Raw genomic sequence first — 11,266 nt, forward strand, 5'->3', positions numbered from 1 at the left:
CACCGATTGGTTGATGTGGTTTTGATAATTGCACTCGATGATATTCAAAAAAGGTGCTATGTGCAAGTTTTGGTGACTAAGTAAGTAATAATTTAAACTCCTAAATATCTCAATAAGTATTAATGATACACGAAATTCAACTCCAGGTTTTTTTCGTAGATTATACTATTATCTACAAAGAAAATTGATTTAAATTTATTCTTGAAATCGATATTTGAACCTCCAGAAGCTCAGTTAGATAACGGATTTAAGCTTCAAGAAATGAATCCGTTGCTGAAAAGTTGAGTGAAATAATTGTCGTGTTGTTTGTTATTAACAATTATAAATCTGTTAGTTTCGTGTATTAAGTGGATTGGTTAATAAATAATAATTTAATTATAAAAATATCATTCGAAAAAACTTTTCTTCATATGTTCGTTTATAGGGTAAATACACCAATAGATGGACACTCCCCAATAGATGGACGAATATTATTTTAATTACCGACTAAATAAAATTTAGGAATGAAAATGTAACATAAAAATTTTTTTTTTTCATCTATATATATTTCTGATGTTAGAAAATAATTTTATTTCAATTTAATATATGTTATAATCATAAAAAATATTATTTTTATTTTGACGTGACGACGTTTTGCTTTAAAAGCGCCACCATTACTAAGCATGTGACAGACAACCGGTAAACTATATTTGTTATAATTAATATAAATAAATAAAAAAATCAGATATGTATCTTGTGATTATTTTCGTAGTTCATTAACAAATTTATTAATTAAATAATTAACCAATAAAATTGAAAAAATTCGATAAAATTGGCCGTCCACCTATTGGAGATTTCGTCCATCTACTGGGGATTTGGACTTTTTCTTAAATTTTCCTTTTTTGTAATCAACCACTACGTTATACAAAGTTTTAATTATTTTTTTCTAGTTAATTAAACATTTTTGCTTAAGTATAATTTGTTTTATTATAACTTGTTTATATTTTATTGCTTCATTTCGATTAAAGACATAAGAGTCTGCTTAACCGTCCATCTATTGGTGCGTTTATTCTAGGCAATTATATAAAAACGTCAACGTAAGTATCGAAATTATCTAACATCGTATATAATATCGCAGGTAATTGAATGCTATACAAAAAAGTTTAATCACAATTTTATTTTAAATAAAAAATCTATACTCTCGAAGCATTTTAAGATTTTTATCAAATAATTATTTCAAAAATTTGAAGCAGCTGCTTTCCCTAGCGGATCCGAATTACGGTAAATACAGTGATTTACCGTAATTTTCGGTGCCTAGCAGAATTACCGTAAATTACGGTGCCTTGCAGAATTACCGTAAATTACGGTAATCTACAATAAATTACGGTAATCTACGGCAAATTACGGTAATCTACGGTAAATTACGGTAATCCACGGTAAATTACGGTAATCTACGATAAATTACGGTAATCTACGGCAAATTACGGTAATCTACGGTAAATTACGGTAATCCACGGTAAATTACGGTAATCTACGGCAAATTACGGTAATCCACGGTAAATTACGGTAATTACGATAAATTACGGTAATCTACGGCAAATTACGGTAATCTACGGTAAATTACGGTAATCTACGGCAAATTACGGTAATCTACGGTAAATTACGGTAATTACGATAAATTACGGTAATCTACGGCAAATTACGGTAATCTACGGTAAATTACGGCAATTACGATAAATTACAGTAATTTACGGCAAATTACAGTAATCTACGGTAAATTACGGTAATCTACGGCAAATTACGGTAATCTACGGTAAATTACGGTAATCTACGGCAAATTACGGTAATCTACGGTAAATTACAGTAATCTACGGTAAATAAATGTACCATTCTAAAATATTTAGTAATTTTAAACTCCTCATCATTAACTCGTTATTAACTTTATTATTTTAATTGCTAAGTAAATGGAATAAGCGGCATGAAGTAGTAAGAGTCGATATTCAGTCAAACAATCGTGTAATCCGGCGGTAAAATTATCATAATTGCTTTCCTTATTAAGGGGTTAGGGGTACTCAGGGGTATGAAAAAATGATGATTTTCAATAATTTTTTTTTTGTAGTTAATTACTTTATTTGACAAAAATAAAAACATAGCTTTATTAGAACACGTTTCGATTTGACTTCACGAAAATTTCAAAAAAAAAAATTAATAATTCAAAAAGTTATCGCTGTTTTTGTAGAGCCCGTTCCTCCCGAAGTCCTTTGCGGTGATCATCATAAGTCCTTGGAGATTCATCTAAAATCAATCGGACAAGAAAAATTAGTTTTATTAATAGATAATCTTGTGCCTGATCGAAGCTTTTTTTTTTTTTTTCGAAATTAACAAAATGGCGGCCTCAGGAAATTTTTTTCAAATTTTCGAGAAAAAAACCGACAGTTTATTGTTAAAAAAAAATCGAAATTTTGAAAAAAAAAAAAAATCCTTCGATCAGGCACGAGTTTTTAATGTATTTCAAAAGTACAATAAATTTTATTGAAATCTACCGAGCAGTTTTTAAGTTACAGTGATCACCAGTTCAGAAAACATAGTTTTGAGAAAAACGCATTTAAAGTTTTGCTATGGATTTATGTCGAATTATAAGAATTATTTAATAACTTACACTGAGTCATCTATTCCTGGACCATATAATAGCTCTTCAGCCGACATAGCAGCTTCCAAAATATCGATTTGCTGGTGCCTACGTTGCAATCGACCTTCTCGGGTGTTATCATTAGCGCGCTTATCTGCTACTTTGATACGTGCAGCATCCATTCTTTCTGCATACCGATGAGAATTAGGCCCACAATTAAGTCCTAGTGTATTCATCAAGACTAATAATGAATTTATACCCTCATTAAATATACACATAGCAACGTATGCAGCTATTTGTACGATGGTAAAACTAGTATTTACCGTTTTTGGGCATATTTTCCATACTAGTTGGTTAAAGCTTTCATTATTATTCTGATTGAATCCACCTACACATCTTGAAAGTAAATTTTCATTACTAAGATCTTCGTATATAGGCTTGATAGCTTTTAAAACATCAGAAGGTAAAGGAGAATAATCGTGAGAAAAGGTATCAAGCTCTCCTCTTGCTTCAGCGCGCTGGTAAGAGCACCAAGATTCTTCGCCTTTTGGACACATATCATGATTCGGTTTTTCATCACTCGAGCCGTAGTGATAAAAGGTTGCCATTATAGCAGATTTCATATTTTCAATAGAATCACAATGCCGGCGTATTGCTAAACCATAGTACACAGTTAGTTTGTCTATTAATTTTCCTGTGAGCTTACCTCGACCACCAAGACCTTTTTGTTTACTCTTCAGCGTACGTAATCGACTCCCCATCCGCTTTTGGACATGCCCTATACATTCCTTTTTATTTACAGTTGTATTTTCGTAAGGATCTGATTTTATAATTCCTGAATAGGTCTTGGAGTCACCATCACCAATATAGTTGGCATACTTAACTCCATATTTAGTTTCAGAATACGAAAACATTTCGACCATCGCATCCACCTCCATTTTCCCAGAAGACCCTTGATGATTAGCAGAACACACATCTTCATGCGATTGATACCATTCCTCGAACTCAACAGTATTTGTTTTTTTTTTCCAATACTCACATAGCTTACAATATGCACTTTTAATGTTTATGTCAAGAATCTTTCCAGTAAAATAGCCAATTATAGAAGAAACTCCAAATGACGATGTATATCCCCGTTTTTGCCAGGTTCCATCTCCCGATACAGTTAGATGATTTATATCTTCATTTTCAGTTGTTGGCATTGCTTGCTTTTCTTCATTCACAGCTTTCGTCATGAAGGTTTCTGCGACGGCTTTACTACAATTCAAAATCTGTTTCAGTAAAATTGTATGCGTAGATTTATCTAAAAAAGACGGCATGTCCATCAGGCCGCAAAACTTGCACAATCCTTCGTATCCTATTCCTAGTATTCTCATTACAAAAATGAAACGTCTGTTTATTTCATAAGAATGCCCAACGAAAGAACAGGAAGGAATATATTCATTTCCACAGTTATTACATGCAACTACAATTTTGAATCCCAGCCCACGTGTACTTGCTGTTTGAAACACTACATTTCCATCACATTTTTTACATTTTATAAGAGCAGAAATTGCAGTGAATACCTGAATAAAATTTATTATTCGAAATTCAGTACTGCTGTCTTCAGGTACATCATCTTCAGTGTTTTGTTTTAATTTTTTAGAAGATGTACTCTGAATACTTTCATCACGTTCGGCTGTTTTCGGATTAAAAACATTCTTTCTTTTGACTGAACGCGACTTATTAATTTTTTCAGAACTCCGAAGTTCTCTTGAAACCTTTCTAGAATCACGTCCCATGGTTAATAATTTAATTCACTTGAGAAATAATTTATCACAAAACTATCGACTGATCAGTGCAACGACTACAGGTATACTGGCAACCAAAAATTATTTTTCAGTTCTTGTACTACCTACAAATTGTGAATATATGTAGAAGGATATATATATATATATATATATATATATATATATATATATATATATATATAATTATAAATACATTAAAATGGGGAGATATTCATGACAATGAAACCCGAAAGGTCGGTTGCTTGCAGCTGTTTCTAGCTACCTGCTCTCGAATGCCACGTAGCACCCGAGCGTCCTTTGGTCATTGTTAAATAACTCGAAAAGAATTTGTCGGATTCACTTCAAATTTTCACACAATATTTTTAAAATATTATACTTTAAGAAAATGCAAAAAAAAAAAAATCGATTTTTTGAAAATTCTGACTACCCCTAACCCCTTAACAAAATCCATGTGGGATGGCATGAGAACCCATAGAAATCCATATAGGAAAGTATATATTTGTACAAGAATCGATGGAAATGAATATTAAATACTAAGTACGTTCATCATAATAACTCGATTTTTTTTTAAATTTTGATCAAGACGTTATTGCTTAATTCCATCCATATTATCTTGATTGATTTTCACTTTAATAAATAATTCCGAATTGATTGACAACAACAAATTTTTACACCCCCTTTTGGTATAAAAAAAAAATATTTTTTCACTTTTTTAATCGATCTTCACATTTTTAACAATTCGGAATTGATAAGCAAAAAAAAAGTTTGATACGCTGCTTTGGCTCAGCAGAACTAATAAGGCGTATATTTTGAAATACACACTTTTGGCATTAGGAACGCAATTAATAGCCAGGGAAACTAAATATTAATGGTATTCATAACTATATTATCCTTTGAAGTTTTTTACATTTAATTATTAGTCAGCAGAAATATTCAATAAATATTAAATTAACTAGAAATCGATTGTTTAGAGAACTAAGATGAAATAGTACGGTTGATACTTTTGTCAGCCCGGGAAAAAATGATCAGACCTGACCATGCCTGTTCATGTATGATCAGGCCTGAAATTAGACCTGATCATGCCTGTTCATGTATGATTAGGCCTGAAATTAGACATGATCAGGCCTGATCATACCTGTTCATGTCTGTTCATGTCTGAAGCGTTGAATACACTCAGGCCTGATCATGCCTGTTTATGCCTGTTCATGTCTGAAGCGTTAAATACGCTCAGGTCTGATCATACCTGTCCATGCCTGTTCATGCCTGGTCATATATGTTCATGTCTGTTCATGGCTGTTCATGTCTGCTCATAGATCTAAAATTTTGTTGACCAAGAATCTATCACGTATAAGATTTTTATTACTTGAAGTTCATACGAAACCTACTTTTCAACTAAATCTCTTAGGTCAGTGGGTAGCGAGTTGCACTTTCGGGCGGAAGGTCCACGGTTCAAATCCTGCACACGCCCGAATTTTTTATTTTTTTTATTTTTATAGCAATAATTATATACATGCATAATTGAATATAGTTATACATAATTATATATAATTATATAGGGCCATTTTTTATATATAATTTTTTTACCCGGATGGGCATGAACAGACATGAACATGCCTGATCAGGCCTGGTCAGGCATGGTCATTTTTCATGTCTGATCAGGCCTGAAGACTCATGCCTGTTCATTTCTGATCAGGTCTGATCATTTTTTCCCGGGAGTAGTAAAATAAACTAAATACATGCAGTTCTATGAGACGACAACTAAACTCTTAGTTGAGTCAACTATTAAAATTATTTCTACCAACTATCACACAGTCACTGACTTAACATAGTTACTGTATCTATTTTATGTTAAGGGGTTAGGGGTAGTCAGAATTTTCAAAAAATCGATTTTTTTTTTTTTGCATTTTCTTAAAGTATAATATTTTAAAAATATTGTGTGAAAATTTGAAGTGAATCCGACAAATTCTTTTCGAGTTATTTAACAATGACCAAAGGACGCTCGGGTGCTACGTGGCATTCGAGAGCAGGTAGCTAGAAACAGCTGCAAGCAACCGACCTTTCGGGTTTCATTGTCATGAATATCTCCCCATTTTAATGTATTTATAATTATATATATATATATATATATATATATATATATATATATATATATATATATATCCTTCTACATATATTCACAATTTGTAGGTAGTACAAGAACTGAAAAATAATTTTTGGTTGCCAGTATACCTGTAGTCGTTGCACTGATCAGTCGATAGTTTTGTGATAAATTATTTCTCAAGTGAATTAAATTATTAACCATGGGACGTGATTCTAGAAAGGTTTCAAGAGAACTTCGGAGTTCTGAAAAAATTAATAAGTCGCGTTCAGTCAAAAGAAAGAATGTTTTTAATCCGAAAACAGCCGAACGTGATGAAAGTATTCAGAGTACATCTTCTAAAAAATTAAAACAAAACACTGAAGATGATGTACCTGAAGACAGCAGTACTGAATTTCGAATAATAAATTTTATTCAGGTATTCACTGCAATTTCTGCTCTTATAAAATGTAAAAAATGTGATGGAAATGTAGTGTTTCAAACAGCAAGTACACGTGGGCTGGGATTCAAAATTGTAGTTGCATGTAATAACTGTGGAAATGAATATATTCCTTCCTGTTCTTTCGTTGGGCATTCTTATGAAATAAACAGACGTTTCATTTTTGTAATGAGAATACTAGGAATAGGATACGAAGGATTGTGCAAGTTTTGCGGCCTGATGGACATGCCGTCTTTTTTAGATAAATCTACGCATACAATTTTACTGAAACAGATTTTGAATTGTAGTAAAGCCGTCGCAGAAACCTTCATGACGAAAGCTGTGAATGAAGAAAAGCAAGCAATGCCAACAACTGAAAATGAAGATATAAATCATCTAACTGTATCGGGAGATGGAACCTGGCAAAAACGGGGATATACATCGTCATTTGGAGTTTCTTCTATAATTGGCTATTTTACTGGAAAGATTCTTGACATAAACATTAAAAGTGCATATTGTAAGCTATGTGAGTATTGGAAAAAAAAAACAAATACTGTTGAGTTCGAGGAATGGTATCAATCGCATGAAGATGTGTGTTCTGCTAATCATCAAGGGTCTTCTGGGAAAATGGAGGTGGATGCGATGGTCGAAATGTTTTCGTATTCTGAAACTAAATATGGAGTTAAGTATGCCAACTATATTGGTGATGGTGACTCCAAGACCTATTCAGGAATTATAAAATCAGATCCTTACGAAAATACAACTGTAAATAAAAAGGAATGTATAGGGCATGTCCAAAAGCGGATGGGGAGTCGATTACGTACGCTGAAGAGTAAACAAAAAGGTCTTGGTGGTCGAGGTAAGCTCACAGGAAAATTAATAGACAAACTAACTGTGTACTATGGTTTAGCAATACGCCGGCATTGTGATTCTATTGAAAATATGAAATCTGCTATAATGGCAACCTTTTATCACTACGGCTCGAGTGATGAAAAACCGAATCATGATATGTGTCCAAAAGGCGAAGAATCTTGGTGCTCTTACCAGCGCGCTGAAGCAAGAGGAGAGCTTGATACCTTTTCTCACGATTATTCTCCTTTACCTTCTGATGTTTTAAAAGCTATCAAGCCTATATACGAAGATCTTAGTAATGAAAATTTACTTTCAAGATGTGTAGGTGGATTCAATCAGAATAATAATGAAAGCTTTAACCAACTAGTATGGAAAATATGCCCAAAAACGGTAAATACTAGTTTTACCATCGTACAAATAGCTGCATACGTTGCTATGTGTATATTTAATGAGGGTATAAATTCATTATTAGTCTTGATGAATACACTAGGACTTAATTGTGGGCCTAATTCTCATCGGTATGCAGAAAGAATGGATGCTGCACGTATCAAAGTAGCAGATAAGCGCGCTAATGATAACACCCGAGAAGGTCGATTGCAACGTAGGCACCAGCAAATCGATATTTTGGAAGCTGCTATGTCGGCTGAAGAGCTATTATATGGTCCAGGAATAGATGACTCAGTGTAAGTTATTAAATAATTCTTATAATTCGACATAAATCCATAGCAAAACTTTAAATGCGTTTTTCTCAAAACTATGTTTTCTGAACTGGTGATCACTGTAACTTAAAAACTGCTCGGTAGATTTCAATAAAATTTATTGTACTTTTGAAATACATTAAAAACTCGTGCCTGATCGAAGGATTTTTTTTTTTTTTCAAAATTTCGATTTTTTTTTAACAATAAACTGTCGGTTTTTTTCTCGAAAATTTGAAAAAAATTTCCTGAGGCCGCCATTTTGTTAATTTCGAAAAAAAAAAAAAAAGCTTCGATCAGGCACAAGATTATCTATTAATAAAACTAATTTTTCTTGTCCGATTGATTTTAGATGAATCTCCAAGGACTTATGATGATCACCGCAAAGGACTTCGGGAGGAACGGGCTCTACAAAAACAGCGATAACTTTTTGAATTATTAATTTTTTTTTTTGAAATTTTCGTGAAGTCAAATCGAAACGTGTTCTAATAAAGCTATGTTTTTATTTTTGTCAAATAAAGTAATTAACTACAAAAAAAAAATTATTGAAAATCATCATTTTTTCATACCCCTGAGTACCCCTAACCCCTTAATCGAGCCAATGATAAAGGTAATATTGTGTTTACTACTAAGCCTTGATTTAAAAATATTGAAGTTTTGTAGTGACCATAATGAGGTAAAAATAGTTTCTTAAGTTTAGTTAATGTAAATATTTTGTCGTGCTGATTCACACTGGTATATAGTTCCAGTAACAATAAAAATTGGTTAGGGAGACTATATTTTTATATCTGTCGCTGAATAGTTCAGGTTACTAAGCACTTTTCTCTCCGTGCACATCCGTGATTTATTCCGAATTTTTATATCACCTTTCAAAAAGTTATGAATTTTTGGAAATTTCGGATAAAAAATATTTGAATGCTACTGCACATCAATTTCCATTAAAAAATCGATTACAATTGACTTTTTGTGCCGATTAATCGATTCAAAGAATCAAAATGAACAGACTCGAAGTGGGGATTCAAAATCGATTCGTTGATAAATCTTTCCACCGCCTGACAGGACTGCGTCTTCTTGCAGCGATATCCACAAGTCGAAGGAGATATTTGAGTAGCAAGGAAGGAATCGGTGCTAATTTGCCCGTATGATCACCTAAGTTAGTTAAAATTTTCAAGATAAAACGTGGCTTATGTGTGCCAGTAAACCCGGGTCGAAAAATTTGACCTGATTTTAGTCTGATTGGACTATTTGATCTGATTTTGATCTTTTATGAAAATTTTAAGCTGTTTTCGACCTGCTACTTTAAAAAACAAACGCGTTACGAGCAGACTAAATTAGATTAATTCGTGAACTTTAAAAAATTTAAGTTCTGATAATTTACAAGGACAAAACTAGATTAAATCATGGACTTATAAAATTTTTATTTATGGGCAATATTTATGAAAAAATATTAAGTTGTAGAATTGATTATGTTTTATTTACTATTTATTTACTATCTTTTGTTTAAAAATGTCGGCAGTTAATGAAAATTTGACAGCTTAATTTTTTAGTTGTCTTCATTGAATATTTATATCATTGATCAAAAGTGATAAAACAACTCTTAAAATGTCAAGAATTTTCTCTTATTTACTGGATGAAATTGAAAATATTTTGGCATAAGAAAACATCAAAATTCTTGTGCTACGGAGAAAAATGTTGGCTCGAAATCGACCAATTTTTATTATGCTGTCGACCAAACTCGAAACAAAAAGTAAAGTATCCAAAAAATTACTTTGCTCTTATAAAAAATTATTATGCTGCATCAAAATTATTATAATGTATGGAAGTAATTGATATTGAAGCTCATCGATAAGTTTCTCGCGCGTAATAAGTAATGTGATACAGTATAATCATTTTTTGTAAGAGCACGATAATTTTTTGGATGCTTTACTCCCTGTTTCAAGTTTAGTCGACAGCATTGGAAAAATTGGTAGGTTTCGAGCCAACATTTTCTCTCTGTGACATCTTATTACGGAAGCACATTAGCATGTTTTAACTACCAAGAAAATTAAAATAAATTAATAAATCTAGATTATTATTATTATTATTATTATTTATATTTATAAAAAGTCCTGTATTTGTCCTTAAAAACAATTGAACACAGACCAATAATTATAATAAAAAAGTCTGTTTTTAGTCTAAATGCGATTTAAAACAGACTAAATATCATACGAAAATAATTCTGATATTGGCCTAGATAAGGAATAGTACGGGCAAAAACAGATTGAATTCTTATATAAAATAAATACGATTTATAAACTTGAATTAAAGGAAAAATATTTGAATTTAACATTTATTTTAAAACAGATCTAATTTTTTGACCCGGAAAATTGTGTCGAGTACATTCGTGGTATTTGAAGACATGAATATTTTCATGTCAAATTGAAAAATCGATTCGGTTGTTATGGTATCAAATACATATACATATTTTTTCAATGTATCCTTGACGTGAACCTTGAAAGATGGAATCAGTTGTTGGGTGACTTAATTGGTTACAAACAGATCGGTGCACACTTTGCAAGCGCTTGATTGCCTAAGTGGACAGAACGAATATTAAAAAGACATAAAGATGCCTTTAGATAACAGCAAATATAGATAATTCGTCGACGTAGATTGTCATAACAAATGTATTTTTGCTAACGCAGAATACTGACGTACTTGAAAAGTTCTCCATCAAAATAAGTCTAAAAAATTTATCGTTTGAAAAAGAAAATATAAGATTAATAATTTAAATTATATTTAATTTTTTTTTCTTAGATAGAATTTCGA

General features: G+C 31.8%; 2 protein-coding genes across 2 annotated transcripts; one reads left to right on the forward strand and one right to left on the reverse strand.

Annotated features, from left to right (window-relative positions):
* Positions 1-2,069: 2,069 nt before the first annotated feature.
* On the reverse strand, positions 2,070-4,539 carry LOC130674462 (uncharacterized). The gene is made up of 3 exons (XM_057479798.1): positions 2,932-4,539; positions 2,639-2,849; positions 2,070-2,274 (listed from the first exon to the last, which is right to left on the reverse strand). The coding sequence occupies exons 1-2, from the start codon at positions 4,387-4,389 to the stop codon at positions 2,844-2,846; spliced, it is 1,464 nt and encodes a 487-aa protein (XP_057335781.1). The 5' UTR covers positions 4,390-4,539; the 3' UTR covers positions 2,070-2,274; positions 2,639-2,843.
* A 2,033-nt stretch (positions 4,540-6,572) lies between these two features.
* On the forward strand, positions 6,573-9,042 carry LOC130674457 (uncharacterized). The gene is made up of 2 exons (XM_057479790.1): positions 6,573-8,449; positions 8,814-9,042. The coding sequence occupies exons 1-2, from the start codon at positions 6,699-6,701 to the stop codon at positions 8,815-8,817; spliced, it is 1,755 nt and encodes a 584-aa protein (XP_057335773.1). The 5' UTR covers positions 6,573-6,698; the 3' UTR covers positions 8,818-9,042.
* The last annotated feature ends 2,224 nt before the right edge of the window (positions 9,043-11,266 follow it).

The sequence above is a fragment of the Microplitis mediator genome, chromosome 9, assembly GCF_029852145.1.
Source record: "Microplitis mediator isolate UGA2020A chromosome 9, iyMicMedi2.1, whole genome shotgun sequence".
In the NCBI taxonomy this organism is placed as follows: Eukaryota; Metazoa; Arthropoda; class Insecta; order Hymenoptera; family Braconidae; genus Microplitis; species Microplitis mediator.